The 17,467-nt window shown below is 32.0% G+C and overlaps 1 protein-coding gene across 1 annotated transcript in view; it reads right to left on the reverse strand.

The window, feature by feature from the left end:
- LOC137388365 (calcium-activated chloride channel regulator 1-like) overlaps nt 1–17,467 on the reverse strand; it is a 59,359-nt gene that overhangs the window by 31,500 nt on the left and 10,392 nt on the right. The window contains exon 8 of the mRNA XM_068074852.1: nt 15,439–15,587. Within this exon, the coding sequence (XP_067930953.1) occupies nt 15,439–15,587 (149 nt within the window). The remainder of the gene's footprint in view (nt 1–15,438; nt 15,588–17,467) is intronic.

Below are 17,467 nucleotides of genomic sequence, written 5' to 3' on the forward strand. Positions count from 1 at the left end.
CCCTTGGGTCAAGGTCCAAATGCATGTCCTCTTCAGCCCATGAGTCAACACATGATTGTGTATCCATGACAGTGTGTGTTGATATGCATTCCTCGTTGGTTGAGGTTACTTGGGTGAACTTTTCCCTAATTTCATCTACCTCAAGTTGTGATATGAGGTGCCGCTTGATTATGTTACTCCTCTGAGCTACAAGTTGCTTAGCGGTTAGTGGCAATTCAGGGCGCATGTTTATCCACAGTTGACGCATCCTTCCCATGTAGCCCCCACTTTTGAGGTTCACTCATAAAGTAGCACTGCATGAGGTCCGTGTTATCAGTCCGAGTCCATTTCATCCGTTTTGAACCAGTAGCCCATTTTTCACTGCCTTGTCCTGGTTCAGCTACAGGCAGCGCGGACCTTGTTTGACCGGGCGACGTCCGAGCCGGCATGGCTTTGGTTATTGCACTCATCATAGAGGTTGTAGACGTTATACAAGCAAAGGTCTTGTCTAAGGACAACCAGAAAAGTGCAGTTGTTGGGGTTTGAACCGAGGACCTAATGACCTGCGCTATCTGTCCTGTATTGCATATGTATATATATATATATATATATATATATATATATATTTATATATATATATATATATATATATATATATATATATATAGAACTATATTTCCCAACTAGGAGGCTTCTATCAATATATAATCCATGTTAGGAGGCTCTGAAAAATTAGGAGGCGTCCAGGGAGCCTCCTAATTCTAGCAGTGTTTGTAGTGCTTAACAACCCTATAGAAGTATTTTAAACATGATTCCCATAATCGCCTTATATATCTATATTCATATATATGGAAAAGAGGAGACAACTCCAACAAAAATGTGTAATTTTCTATCAATAAATTATAAACCCTAGGAGGCTCTTATATATGGAACTAGGAGGCATATATCAAATTTAAAACATTCTTACTTTTAACTGTTTTGGTATCGTTTCAGTTAATAGCACAATCTATTTAAAAACATATTGCAATAAGTTTATGACTAAGCATCAGCAAATACAAAGAATTAGCAGCTATGTCGGATACAGTCAGTTTTGCTAATATTCATGATAGCTTTATTAGATTTGAGAAATAAAGTTGTATATTAACAAACTACAATACATTACAATTTATTTGCTGACCCTCTTTATAGTTTTCAAGACTGCCATTTAAGCACTCCCTTTTTTTGCAAGGTTTCTCATTGATCTGCTCTTTTTTGTGAAAATTCACAATAATTGCACATTATGGTTTCAACTGATGTTTAAGCATGGCTGTAGTAAAAGTTTAAATAAGTCTATAATCAGTACAATTCATATTTTCGATGCCGTTGCATCCAGCCACAAAATAAATCTTTTTTTGAAACTTTGCATCTAAACGCAATACCTGAGAGATGGTTTTTTAGTCGAAGAATTGATTTTTTAAATTTATTGAAGTAAAGTGGCAAAAGTATAACCACAGTATATAACAGCTAGAGAGATGTGGCTGTTATAATGTTGCTGTGGCTGTTAGGACTATTAGTTCTTCACCCATGTAGTCTACTAGAGCTTGGTAGCAGCAGAATGACTACATGTAAGGGAGCAAGTCACATTCGGTAAGTTGTTCATGCTATTTTAGTCAATTTACAGTTTATTTACTTGAAACATACAGTTGTAGAAAAGCAGTATAAATTTTATTTAATATTGAAATAGGACTAGCGTGAAAAAAGTATGTTTCAATTATTATAATTTTTAAGGAATGTAGCACAGAACACGTTTGATATATTTTTTACATCCGTTTATGTCATCCAACTGCTGATATTGTTCTGCATAGAAAAGTCAAGAAAGGTCAGCATTATATTACCAAAAAGGAAAAAATCAAAACTTTTTGTAAAGTCCTAATTTTTGACTTTATTAATGTTACACGAATGTTCAGTTTTGTAACATCAACACAGACACGCCAGCTGACAATTAATAGTTATTTTAGTGAATCAGTTAATTCTCCAACTTTAATCTATTTTCAGTTATTATTATTATAATTTTTGATGTTTTTTATAATGATAAGTAACGTTATTAATTTGGTTCTACCAACAGTCAAAACTGTTATTAGAATAACATGATCATAAAGTAATCGTATTATTGTTATCATGAATAGTGAGAGTTTGCGTATTTCAGTTATGATTTTGTAAGTAATAGTAGTACATGCATAGGCATAAGCAAGTAAGTGGGTATATGCAGCCTCTGAATTTTGACACTTTTAGTATTTAGTTTGAATCTTGTGTAGTAATTGTGTAGTAATTAAGAGCTTAGCTGTTTTATAGAGCTTCAGTAGTAGGAGACAGACATTCAAGTTTGCCAAAAAAAACCTAACCAGTGAACTAAAATGTGTATTTTGCATTCATTTTGGTTTGTATATCTGTTTATGCTACTTGAATTATCTTTTCATTTTTGTAGAAACTTGGTAAGCATTATTGCCAAGATGGCATATTTATCAGATGGCAGAGAGTATTAGACAAAGTTGGATGTTCTTTTCTAGAAAAGGTATGTTGCTAATTACACGTTGGTTTGCATAAAAAATATGTCAAAATAATCAAGGTTTCATCTACCGAAATTTATAATATTTTTTAACATATACATAATTATAGATTACAAACTATAAAACATTATATCAGTAAGGTTGTATTTTGAAATGTAGTAAAGTTTGACGTTTTGGCAAAGTCACTATGATAAGCAAAACTTTAAATTCACCAACACAAAATATACTGTACAAAGTTTTACTGTAACTAGCAAATGTATACCTGACGTAAGAATGTAACAGCATGCCCAAAAGTAGTTTTTCTTTGTATAGTTGCAAATAATCAATGACGCTTTAGTTATAGATAACTGCTGGATGAGAAGCATTGATGGCCCACACCAAAGACTGATTTGCAGACATCAAATTAAAGGTATGCGATATTGCAATAAGTTGCTGTAAAATAGCACATTATACATGCGAGCCAAAAATTAGTGTAATAATTTGATATAGCCATAGCTTCAGTAAGAAAAGTTGTTAATTTTTACAGGCATTGTATTATTTAAACGCTTACATAAACCATTATGCCACTTTTGTGTTCTATTCATCTATTATTGGCAGATTACATAATATAAATAGCGCAAACCAATCAAAGGAATGTAGCATAGCAAAGAGATTTAGTATTGCTCTTCTTAGTCTTTATGAGTCATGGTTGCAATTGCTGAGCAATTGCATAATTATATAAAATGAATAGTTTTCCATGGTTACTCATTACCACTTTTAGTTACTCAGTCAACACTGAGAGTAATTATCAGATTTGAGATATCATGTTTAGAGGCAGGAGATTGACAAATATTTTGTTGGTTTTTACTCTTACCCTGCCGTATGCGAATTTATGCTAAATCTATCAGCAACTGCCGTATGCATATTTTTGCGAATTTTCCAACAATTGCGTGGTCACCTAATTTTATTATCCATTAAAAACATAACGGATGATTTTAAAACTTTGATGGTATTGTCAGTGTGGTTCGAATATTTCTCTAATAGATTAGTCTAAGATAACCAAGCAGTTTCAAATTTTTTTTTGAGAATTTCCAAAATAAAAATGGACATTTTTTGTGTAAGTTTTGTTAAGTATCGCGCAAGTCAGAAAACATATAATTACTTACATGTATGTTGATGACACTATAGTCAATTCAAATTCAGATTTTTGTGATTACACAGATAATTAAATTAGCAGCAGTGACTCTGATGATAGTGAAAATAATGGTTTTTTTAAGTGTAAGGGACATTGTAGAGCATCGTTTTAGCTTCGAAGCGATTGTAGCTTCACATAGCTTTAGCAATGCACAAAGTGAAGGTACATTGATTTTTGCATAGCACTATATGTTAACATTTTAGCAAAATAAAATATATTACAAAAAGTTTATAGATAAACTTTGAAGTTGAAACAAAATAGTATACATGCTTCATGTACATATCATGAAGCTAAATTGGCAATTTTCGGTGAAATGGCTGGCGGTAGGCCGGTAGCTTAGTTTGTACATGGGTGGCAGTAAAAGGGTAAAGCTATAAAAGAATTAGAGATACAAGTGTATGTATTTCCTTTGGAATTATTTAGTGAACTTTGATGATTCAAGACAATGAGTTTGGCGAATGATATATATATATAAGATGCTGCTTAAGTTGCGCAATTCAACTCATGGCTTTTAATTATTACCTCGAAATGTTGAAAACACGCGATAGGAAGGGCCAGAACACTACTAAAACTCATAGTTACTCAAACCTGAAATACAGTAGGTTTTATACAAATTGCTGTACAATAACAAAACTGCAAAACTATTGGTTAAAATATAAATAGCAATATATATTATTATTTTTGGCCTTCGGTATCGGGCAGCATGTATGCAGTTTGTTTGCTGATGTTAACAAAAGTTTTACTAATAAGCTACATAATTTGCTCAATTATTTGGGTCAACTTTAAAATTTAAAACAAATGTAGTGTTAGCACTTTTAGAATATACTACAAACAACGCAGAGGAACTTTTTGTGGCATATGACTTGAATTTAAAAGTTCTCTGCAAATGCAACTTGTATTTGGCCATTTTAATACTTTAAAATGTCAAAGGGAGCTCATAATGAAAGCAACTTTAATATAATTTCAAGATGCTCAAAGCGGTACGGATGTTATGTTGACAAACATTAAAAGGTCACTCTGTACTATGGCTAGTAAGTATTTACATGTATTTAGATTTTGCATTGATGCTTTCAATTAGGTAGTGTATGAAATCTATTTACATTAGCTAAATTACCAGCATGTGCAATACCCAGCTTTGTTTCCTATCCATCCCAAACATTTTGCCAATGCTTATAATAATTCATTGCTCTTTTCAAATCTCATTTCTGAACCAAAGGTAGTTCTAGCAGTATAAGAACATATACTTCTCTTCCTATGGGTCTACTCACTTTTCTGTAGCAGCAAAGGCCATTGTTTTTAAAAGGTCTGTAAGAATTGTATTACTTATTTTGACTTCCATTGGTGCTCGTAGCAAATATAATTTCAGTACAATTTGCATCAATAAAGTTATTATTACTTGTTTGTAAAGTATTTGGAGCAAAACAATATTTTATGTGCACAGCAAACATTTTTGCTGCAAGCTTACCAAAACAAAATAAAACGTTTATTTTTATGTTACATTTTAGTTAAACATCATGTTCTATTCAGTTATTGCTGTCAGTACTATGCAGTTATTGCTGTCAATGTTCTTTGTGCATTCTTGGCACACTTTTATGTTAAACTTCCAATGCATTAAACACTTTAGAAATAAAGTGTCCAAACAAGGATGCATAACATGAGATTTGTCACTGGCTTGTTTTGACCTATATCTAGCACTCTTTAGCCAAAGGTGTCTAGCTTTACTAAAATATTTGGTAGTGAAATTGTACATAAATTCATTGCCTGCATACACATCAATCATGATGCCTATGCTCTTATTATGTGTGTTCTACTATTGCCTGCTTAGCTAATTCACTTTCTACTTCTCAATAGCCTCAGCCTCCGAATGAAAGCTATTGTTGTTATTCCTATTCTTTGTAACTTTATAATGAAGGAGGTTGTGGTTGGGCAGCTCATTTGCTTTTCACTCTATTAGAAATATTGCAGCACAAGTATAACTGCAGTAATAAAATCTTCACAGAATTGCATAATGTGGTCTTATTCTCCAAGGTCTTCTCACTAGCAGAAATGACCTATGTACTTATGCAATTGTGGTTTGTGCTTAAAGTGACTCATTCTCCTAATGTGGCATGGCTTGCTATCTTCTTGCATGCTAGTCAATTGATTAAATAGATTGTAAGAAACAAGCCAACCTCTCATTCCTACACAACCTAAAGACTTATCACATAAGTTCAACCTTCTAGCGAGATTGTAGCCGCTAAACATTTTGCTTTTTTCACGCGTCTAGCCATTTAGGGTTTTGCAGCAGCAGAAGAACAGACTAATCATGTCACAATTGGTATATTTGTTTGTCACAATTTTTTTATATTACTTTTGCCAATTTTGTCATTGAATTAATTGTACCATATTATGGTGAAAAGGCATCATGAAAAAGTATTTTACTTCGCCTCAATACAAATGCGAAAGGTTAGACCGGTAGTGGCCATTTTTGACCTTTAGGGCGAGCCACTTTAAATACTATATCTAAGCAACTTACTCATGTCATCAAATTGCGACGGCAAACAACAATGCATAGGTTTTCGCAGCTAATTTGGATTTGGATTTTACTGCTTTAATTGCAAGATCGTAATATTGTCAAGTTAAAAAGGTCAAGAAACCCCAACTTTATAATGCTAAAAGAATGAAATTATTACTAATTTTCATAAAATGATAACTTTGTAATTATACACAAGGGTAGCTTTGTGAGATTAACCGACACACATTAAAATAGTTATGGTAACATATAGCACAGTAGCCAGCAATTGATGAATATCTGTGACTCTGTCGATGCTCCTAACTTTTGTAACTTTTTAAAAAGCATTAAAATAATTATGGATGCTTTTTATTCTGATTAGTAGTGTTAGCTGATTGATAGCACCAAACAGGCAGAATTATTAGTAGCCTATACTATACGGCCCTGAGCAAGCAAAACGCTGTATCTTGATATTTGTAAATTGTTCAGCACAAGCACAAACGCATTTTGGTCAAGCCTGGCATCAGTATTAGCAGTATTTTAGTTGTTTTTTTATTTATTATGGTGAAATATCCAACAATCTTTACTGAATTTTTTTTTCGTGAAACTTTAAAATCAATGGAGTTATTTCACTTAGGGCATTTTGTTTGCTTAAATTGACAATTTACTAAGCTGGCACTAGGCAATCAAAACGCCCTACCACTGCAGATAGGGCCTTTTGATTGCTTAATTGGACTGGTTTCTCATTGTTAGTTTGCCACAAGACCATTTGCCATGACTGGATTATCAAAGGATTACAAGTTTAAATTCTGATATTAACCCGCAATTAGTCAACAAAATGATATATGTTGCAATTCCTATTACTCATTCAGTCAACACATGGATAAAAACCCTGTAATAGCCATATTTAGCTCAAAAGTTAAGAGATGATCAAAGATCTAGGTATCCTTCAAACCAGATGTCATGAAATGAAAGGAATAAGTAAAATAGTAGTTTAAAAAAGATCAAACGCTTTTATTAAAAATAATTTAAAGCAAACAACTGAGTGCAATAATGTCAGTATTTTAAAAAAGCAAAACCTTCCAATGGACATGTAATTAAAACAAATTTTTCATCAAATCTCTGAGTCGGATCTTTAAATCGAGACTTTTGTCACTTAGATATCGTCTTGTCATAATAAATATATTATGATAAAAAATTTAGCAATAAGATTGAGCACTCAGAAGTGCACTAGCTTGTATGAGCTGCCTTGAAACAACCAAATATATATGCTTCAGTTTCGCTTCCCTTTGTTTATATACTCTTTGATTACATAATGCTGCTCATAATGTCCAACTTTGTGTATGTTCAGGCCAATCAAAACGCTGTATCTGCAGATAGAGCGCTTTGATTGCCACTTTATGTGTGGTAAATGTGGATAGGGCGTTTTTGCACATTGTGAAAAGTGCTATTTCTGGTGGTCTCAGATATATGAAATTTCGAGACATCTTAGATCTCAACCTAAATTACATTTAAGCACAAAAAAGTGAATTTTGAAAAACTTTTCAGATAGGGAGTTTTGCTTGCTTAGGGCAGTATAAAGTTATGATAATGTATTATTTTCATTGTAATTAACAAGTTGATGCATTTTAGTCGTAATTTGATACGGATTTAAACTAGAGGCTGAGTCATAAGTAAGTGACTGGAGTAAATGAAATCCTTTAAATTGTTGAAGCTTTAAAACCTATGTTTCAATTTTGTAGAAGAATATCGCATGAGATAAAATATTACAGCTTCATAGAATTTTAGTAATGGGAGGTAGGGACACGGGTTTGCTGAAAAACCTAAAAACAACAGGCATCTTTTGCATCACTTTTTAATCTGCATAACATCTGTTTGGGCTATTAAAATTGTTTTGCTTATTTTGGTAGAAACCTGGTCACCGCATCCAAGCACTATATCCACCAGATGGAAAATGGTACGAAGCACAGCTGGACGCTTTCTTGAAGGGGGTATGTTGCTGATTAACGGTTAGTTTCCACAAGAGCGTGCCACATTAATAAAAGTTTTATTTCAAAAAATTTATAAGAAATAATATTACTATAAAATCTATGTTTGAATGCCATGGCACTGCATTTTTTAATCCTTCCAATTATAGTGGCAAAAATTGTCGATTGTGCTTCATAATATATGTTCAATCTTTATTAGCTTCAACTCTATCTAAAACCTTTTTGTTATAGATTTTATTTTTCCAACACGTTAAAAAATAGTACTATTCAAAAAACTTAATGCATTCCTACTTTGTGCATTGCTAATGCTAGGTGAAGCTACAATCCCTTCGAATCTCAAAAAACAATGCTCTACCATGTTCCTTACTCTTACAAAAACTATTACTTTGACCACCATTGGAGTCACTATTGGAGCTGCTACTTTAATTATATGTGTAATCACTAAAATCTTAATCCGTCAGTCATCAACAATCATCAATAATGTTACCAACATAAGTAATTATCTGTTTTCAATTCTGGATGTACTTGCGAAAGCTATAATAGCACTAAATATTTCGAAAATCAGAAAGAACAAATGTTTCTTTTTATGTTGAAAAGTCCTAAACAAAAATTTAAAATTGCTTCGTGAGTTTAGGGTAATTTTACAGGGAAACTTTTGGACAACACTGTCAATACCATAAAAAGTCTTAAAGACTGTTAGTTATGTTGTCAACGAATAATAAAATTAAGTTACTACGCAATTGCCAGGAAATTCGCAACATGCACATATGCCGGTCGTCCATTGATTTCGCCTAAATGCGCATGCAGCGGTGAAAGGGTTAATAAAATATTATGTAATCTCTAATTGAATCCCCATTCATTTAAACGCCCCTCTACTAGACCTGTACTATAATAGATGACGGTTAAAGATAGAACGCCGCCGTTCAAGTGAACGTTACTTCTTTTGAAAAAACACATAAAAAACTATATAACACACAAACTAAGCTGTGATTCAGTGATAACAGATACACTGGGCGTTGAGCTTGCAAAATGCCATTGTTAACTGCTTATTCTAATGCTGTAGCATGTGCAAGAAATTTTAGCCTCAAATAGTAGAACAGATTTCATCATATTTGCTAAACTGTTTTTTCATATATGCCGAACTATCAAGGCCGCTTAAACAATAAAATTATTATCAGCCTGATAGAGTTATTAATTATTTCCACGGTGCTGCTTTCAAAGCTTTAACGAAAACACTGTAAAGCTTAGAAGTTAGAAAACTCGCTTCAATATGCATTGACAAAAGTATTAATTGCTATTGTTGTAACTGAGTCATTGTTAGTAAAAATTTGTCAACATTTTTCTATCCATCTTGTCCAAAATCGGATCCAAAGATCAAAGAATGTTGAAGTCGCAGTCAGCTGGATGTGGTTGTCAATTAAAGGGTGACACTCTAGTTTTCAACACTTCTAGAATAGCACTCGAATGAACATGGCCTTCAAATTAAGATTCTACCTTATGTCAATTTAGCTGTATTTCAGAATATACATTGGTTAAGTATTATATTACTAAATGAGAAATGACACTAACGAGCATTAATGTCCTTATTGTTCACTTGTATCTTAGAAACCATCAATTCTGTTTTGACTTGCAGCACGTAAACCAGCTTATTTAATATTTGAATGGAGCTGAGCAATGATATGTGATTCATCAAAGCCATAGCTTATCAGATTTTTATAAATGATAATTCACATTATTTACTATTTCAGTCAGCAGAAAACGGTAAAGTGCAGAGGAAATAGCAGAATTTGACAAGTACTGGACTGAAAAATCAGGCAAACTGCCAACAAGATCAGTGTTGGATGCTAAACACTCAACGCTGCCTAACAGAAGTGTTACAGTGATTCGGGCTCGAGCCAACAACTTGCTAAAGAAGGCTGCGAGAAAAAATGCCAGCTGAATTTTTTATGTTGTTGAACCTTCTTATTATCATTGCGTTGTATTTGTCAATAAATGTGCTCTTTTTGAAGACTAAAAGAGACCAACTCCGCAGTAATGCACTTGTATAGTTATTTTGTATCAAGCAGTCTTAGCTATTATTTTATGTACAGAAAATGTGCATAAAACAATGACTATGATAGATAATACAATACCGACAATAGATATTATCTGTTGTACTGCACTGTACACTATGATGTATTATTCAAGAAACAAGCTTTAAGATAAATTATAATAATTCTTTTAAAGAAAAACTAAATATAAGGAAATACGCCGCAGCAGCCAGTCTACTGACAACTTACTGTCAAACCGACAAGCCCAAAAAATTACTTAGAACGCTGTGCTTGACTAAAAACAATCAGAAATTCACTACACAATGAGAAATATATCTTTTTGGGTCACTTTCCAAATTTAAGTGAATGTGTCTGAGTAGAATGTTCTATCAATTTCTTGACATTTCAGGGCATTATTATTACTGGTAAAATGTGAATAATAGCACTCAGTATTACTATTGATCAATAAAACCACCCAAAGTCAAGAGATCTAAAGTTAGAAAAAATTTGGTACTGTGCTGGGTCCAGCCCGACTGATCATTGCTAACAATAAATTGCAGTAAGAAAGAAGTTTTGAAAAGCGAAAATGCCCTCAAGATAGAATGTTATTGTATTTTTATTGGCTCTCTATGTGACATTAAGTTTTTCCCTGGGTTCTACATAGGCACAATGGGCTTGTTTGGAATCTACCCAATTTATGGTGCTGTGGTATTGCGCAGGTTTTGCAACCTGACACTCCATTCCCGAGTGGGGAAATGTTTTTACTTAACGTTCTAAGAGTGGCTTAAGATGAATAGAAAGACATTGCTGTTATTGTATGTTAGATTGAGTAACTAAGTATGTTGTGCAAGTAATTCATATTATTACTGTAGATAATATGCACAGCAAGCAAAAATGTGTGTGTTTCATTTTAGCAATCGCAGTAACTGAGTTGCGTCCATGCATTGTTACCAACTAATTTTTTTTAAGTTTTTGTATGCAGTGCAGCAGCTATATGTGACTGAATAAGAAACTATAACATAGACCATATTTACAAATATTGAGTTACATTATTCGTTTATATTAGTGAGCAGAAAGTTATGCAGCCTAAAAGAAAATTGAGAGTTCAAAAAGCCATGATCGGAAGATTGAGGCAAACTACCAAAAATGCCAGAGCTGTATACTGTTAAAAGAAATTGGTGTTTGAAAATTATAATGATGACTTATGCCCGAGCCCACAACTTACTCAAGAAGCTGCAAAATTAAACTGGCAGCAGGGTCTTCTTGTTGTTGAGGCTTTTGTAATATCGCATTAAACTTGACGTCTGAATAAATTTACTCCGTTTGGTGACTAAACAACGACCATTCTATGGTACTTGACTAGTTGAATTTTTTAGTATCAAGCATGGTGGCTGTTGTTGTTTTAAATACAAATTTATTGATTCCTACGTTAAAGTTTAACATACTATACAATATGTAGGTTCTAACAACAATTATTTTTGTTTTATACAGATTGTTGTTTTATTGTACAGATTATAGCAGACTCTTAGTTAATCTATAAGTGATAGCAACATCCCAAATTATATGTAAGCCATGGTACCTCTGCATTGATATGTAAGTTATAGCAACCTCCTAAATGATATATAAATAACAGCAGCTTCCTAATTACTATATAATTCATTGCAGCCTCCTAACTGATATATAAATAGTAGCTACCAACTATATAAAATTCAAATTATAGTAAACTCTTATGTGATCTATAAGTCATAGCAGCATCCTAAATTCTATGTAACTCATAGCAACCTCTGCAATGATATGTAAGTTATCGCAACCTCCTAAATAATGTAAAAATAGCAGCAGCCTCCTAATTTATATATAATTCGTTGCAGCCTACTAAATGATATATAGATAATATCTATCAACTATGGAAAATCAAATTATAGCAAGGTCTTAGGTGATCTATAAGTGATAGCAACATCCTAAATTATATGTAACCCATAGCAGCCTCTGCAATGATATGTAAGTTATAGCAACCTCCTAATTGATATATGAATAGCAGCAGCCTCCTAATTAATATATAATTCATAGCAGCCTCTTAACTGATATATAAATAGTAGCTACCAACTATATGAAATTCAAATTGTAGTAAACTCTTATGTGATCTATAAGTCATAGCAACATCCTAAATTCTATGTAACTCATAGCAACCTCTGCAATGATATGTAAGATATAGCAACCTCCTAAATGATATATAAATATCAGCAGCCTCCTAATTAATATATAATTCATAGCAGCCTCTTAACTGATATATAAATAGTACTGTAGCTACCAACTATATGAAATTCAAATTATAGCAGACTCTTAGTTGATCTATAGGTGATAGCAACATCCCAAATTATGTGTAACACATGGCACCTCTGCAATGATATGTGAATTATAGCAACCTCTTAAATGATATACAAATAGCACCAGCTTTCTAAGTAATATATAATTCATTGCAGCCTCCTAACTGATATATAAATAGTAGCTACCAACTATATGAAATTCAAATTGTAGTAAACTCTTATGTGATCTATAAGTCATAGCAACATCCTAAATTCTATGTAACTCATAGCAACCTCTGCAATGATATGTAAGATATAGCAACCTCCTAAATGATATATAAATATCAGCAGCCTCCTAATTAATGTATAATCCATAGCAGCCTCCTAACTGATATATAAATAATAGCTATCAACTATGGAAAATTCAAATTATAGCAAGGTCTTAGGTGATCTATAAGTGACAGCATCATCCTAAATCATATGTAACTCATACCAGCCTCTGCAATGATATGTAAGTTATAGCAACCTCCTAAATTATATATAAATAGCAGCAGCCTCCTAATTAATATATAATTTATAGCAGCCTACTAACTGATATATAAATAACTGCTATCAACTATGGAAAATTCAAATTATAGCAAGGTCTTAGGTGATCTATAAGTCATAGCAACATCCTAAATTCTATGTAACCCATAGCAACCTCTGCAATAATATGTAAGTTATAGCAACCTCCTAAATGATATATAAATAGCAGCAGCCTCCTAATTAATATATAATTCATAGCAGCCCACTAACTGATATATAAATAATTGCTATCAACTATGGAAAATTCAAATTATAGCAAGGTCTTAGGTGATCTATAAGTGATAACAACATCCTAAATTATATGTAACTCATAGCAGCCTCTGCAATGATATGTAAGTTCTAGCAACCTCCTAAACAATATATAAATATCAGCAGCCTCCTAATTAATATATATTTCATAGCAGCCTCCTAACTGATATATAAATAATAGCTATAAACTATGAAAATTCAAATTATAGCAAGGTCTTAGGGGATCTATAAGTGATAGCATCATCCTAAATTATATGTAAATTATAGCAGCCTCTGCAATGATATGTAAGTTATAGCAACCTCCTAAATGATATATAAATATCAGCAGCCTCCTAATTAATATATAATCCATTGCACCTTCCTAACTGATATATAAATAATAGCTATCAACTATGGAAAATTCAAATTATAGCAAGGTCTTAGGTGATCTACAAGTGATAGCAACATCCTAAATTATATGTAACCCATAGCAGCCTCTGCAATGATATGTAAGTTATAGCAACCTCCTAAATGATATATAAATATCAGCAGCCTCCTAATTAATATATAATCCATAGCAGCCTCCTAACTGATATATAAATAATAGCTATCAACTATGGAAAATTCAAATTATAGCAAGGTCTTAGGTGATCTATAAGTGATAGCAACATCCTAAATTATATGTAACTCATAGCAGCCTCTGCAATGATATGTAAGTTATAGCAACCTCCTAAATGATATATAAATATCAGCTGCCTCCTAATTAATATATAATCCATAGCAGCCTCCTAACTGATATATAGATAATTGCTACCAACTATGTGAAATTCAAATTATATCAATTTCTCAAATGATCTATAAGTTATAGCAACATACATTATTATATGTAAATCAGAGCAGCTTCTAAAAGAAACAAGTTATAGCAAACTCCTAAATGATATATAAATATCAGCAGCCTCCTAATTAATATATAATCCATAGCAGCCTCCTAACTGATATATAAATAATAGCTATCAACTATGGAAAATTCAAATTATAGCAAGGTCTTAGGTGATCTATAAGTGATAGCAACATCCTAAATTATATGTAACTCATAGCAGCCTCTGCAATGATATGTAAGTTATAGCAACCTCCTAAATGATATATAAATATCAGCTGCCTCCTAATTAATATATAATCCATAGCAGCCTCCTAACTGATATATAGATAATTGCTACCAACTATGTGAAATTCAAATTATATCAATTTCTCAAATGATCTATAAGTTATAGCAACATACTTTATTATATGTAAATCAGAGCAGCTTCTAAAAGAAACAAGTTATAGCAAACTCCTAAATGATATAAGTTACGGCATCTTACTAAAGGGTATGTAAGCTATGCCAAGCTATGTAATGTTTCCATTGTAACTATTACATAAGTTACAATGGTAACATTCTAATTTTTTGTGTAATTTGTAGCAATCTGCTACTGGTAATCATTATTTTTGCTTACTCATTGAGGTATGAATTATTTTACCTTCAAATTGAGATGTAATTTACAACAACCATCTAGACATTCTCCAAGTTTTGACAGTTTTTCTAGTATGCATATATACAAAGTATGATAAGGCGATGAATATATATTGTATGATACCATATTCTCCTAAAATTTCCATAAAAATATATAATAATTAGGAGGTGAATAAATATATATATATATCTACAATGTAGATAAATTAGACCATATAGGAGGCTTACCCATATATATTTGCGTTAACTCCTAATCCCTTATATTCCGCAACCTCCTAACTGGTATATATTTATTCAACTCCTAACTCGGAAATATGGGTATATATATATATATATATATATATATTACTAATAGTATATAGTACTATACTACTATATATATACAATGTATACATATATATTTATATATTTGGCAATTATGTATCTACATGAATTTATAAATATACCTGTACCAACTGTGTTCTGGGACTAAAATTTCTCTGTCAGCACTCTATACGAATGAGCCATTTATACCGCTGACATGTGTTTTTAAATCCTTTTTAAAATGTGCTGCAAACATAACTAGTAGGGTTTTGAAATTGTTGCTCGTGCCGGTTTTACTCACCCAAACAGCACCGTATCAACTCGGATTCCGGCATTGATTGCTTTTGCAATAGAAGTGTTGATTAAGTCTTTCTCGATGTTTCCTTCTCCGTCACTGTGAAGAAGGATACTTGCAGAGTCAAGATTCCCCTTAGTATATTTTGTAAGAATCTGACAAATATAATTGAGATGATGCAAAAGACAGTACTGAAAAGTTCAGATACTGTTTTACTCCAATTTAAAAATACATAAAACAAGGATAATCTCAATATAACATTTTTTGCAATTTATTCAATTCAGCACATTTTGTCTGTTTAATATCATGAGTTTTGTTTTTGCTTGAGCTTTTTCAAAGGCCTTACGAAGTACGTTTTAAGTAGTTATCAGCAAACTTTTCCATCTTAGTTTTGAATCTTTAATACACTTTAATTGTTTTGCAGCAAATGGTAAGTTTAAAAATTAGTTAAATATCTAGCTAGTTTAAACATACTAATTTCAGACTTTCAAACTGACACTCCTACCTTTTGAGCAAACGAATCGTCTTCCAAATTTACAAGCGAGTAGTGGTAATCAGAATACAGTGATTGTTTTGTGACATAAAAACAATCAGATATATGCGCAAGGCAGCTTTAATATAGATTCGTTATTACTATTGTTTACTTTTAATTACAGCAACTAATTTTTCCATTCAATAGTCTTCAAAAATTGATAAAATAGAAATAATATTTAAGTTTAACTGGATGAAAAAAGTGTAAGAACTAGAGGGTTAGCTGTGCCAGTGTGGTTAGTCAGTTTACAGTTCGCAAACCTTACATATATAAAATTGAGATTGTAACAAAACTGCTTCAGTTGGCTAAATCTATAATTTACTAAATATTATTCACTCGATTAAAGCCACTGTAATTTAGGTGAACTTATACTAACAGTTTGATAGTAGCTATTTAGCTCAGAAGTTAAAATTTTGCGAGACTTAAAATTCGACACCGATGTTAATAATTACTTGGTTGTTGTGTGCTTTTAGAGTACTATTATAATAATGAGAACTTTGCTTGATGTCTATAACTGTTGATTTTAAGTTGGGTAATGATTTACAGTTTTACACGGTCATTACAAACAGAGATTGCATGGGAATGTCAGTGTGTTCTAAATACTTAAGCACAGCATAAAATTCCAACTTCTGCGACTCAATTTTTTGTGTTAAAAAAAGCAAACAATTTGCAGCTGTTAAAAATCTAGCAATAAATAACATAATTATACATATTTTAGTAAATTTACTATGTCATTAATTGCAAGCTTAAAGCTGATGCTAAAAAGCTTATATGCATGTTTCGTAATCATACCAAAAAACTCTTCCTTAACACAATTAGGAGAATGAGATTATGTGCTTAGACAAAATGCATTGATGTTAATGAGATTTGGAGACTGTTGAATTAATATCAGTAAATTTAATTTTATCTATTTTTTCAGAAGCATCTGCAAAGTTTGATGTTTCAGCTGTTTAAATTGGTATTGAAAAGCTTTATTTTTCTGCCAGCACCTGCTATTGAGCGATCTCACTATAATTATTCCACTACAATGATCAGCTTTACCAAATGACAATTCAGGCAGAACTAAATAGTTTAATGCTCATTAGGTTACATTAAATTTGTTTTACTATCATTTAACATGTTCAATAAATATAAATTATAGTTAATATGAATGAAACTAACTTAAATCTTTTTAAACATCACAGGCTCAGCTTTATGACGTTTGAGACTCCCAATTTCTCTTTCACATGACTAGCGTATTAACACAAAAATATATTTTCTATGTTTTGACATCATTAAAAATAAAGAAACCTTTTAATACCTGCACTCCTTTTTTGGTGATTACTAAATCTGCTCTCACGCTGTCAAGAACTACTCTATTACGTATTTGTGAGCAGTAACTCATTTTAAAGCCCCCGACAGAAAATGGTATAAAAAACTGTATATTAGGGAAATATAGTTAAAATTTTCCTAAATTATTTGTTTTTTATTTTCGCAACTGGTAAGAACAGTCACCAAAACAAT

The sequence above is a fragment of the Watersipora subatra genome, chromosome 2 (genome assembly GCF_963576615.1).
Source record: "Watersipora subatra chromosome 2, tzWatSuba1.1, whole genome shotgun sequence".
Lineage (NCBI taxonomy): Eukaryota > Metazoa > Bryozoa > Gymnolaemata > Cheilostomatida > Watersiporidae > Watersipora > Watersipora subatra.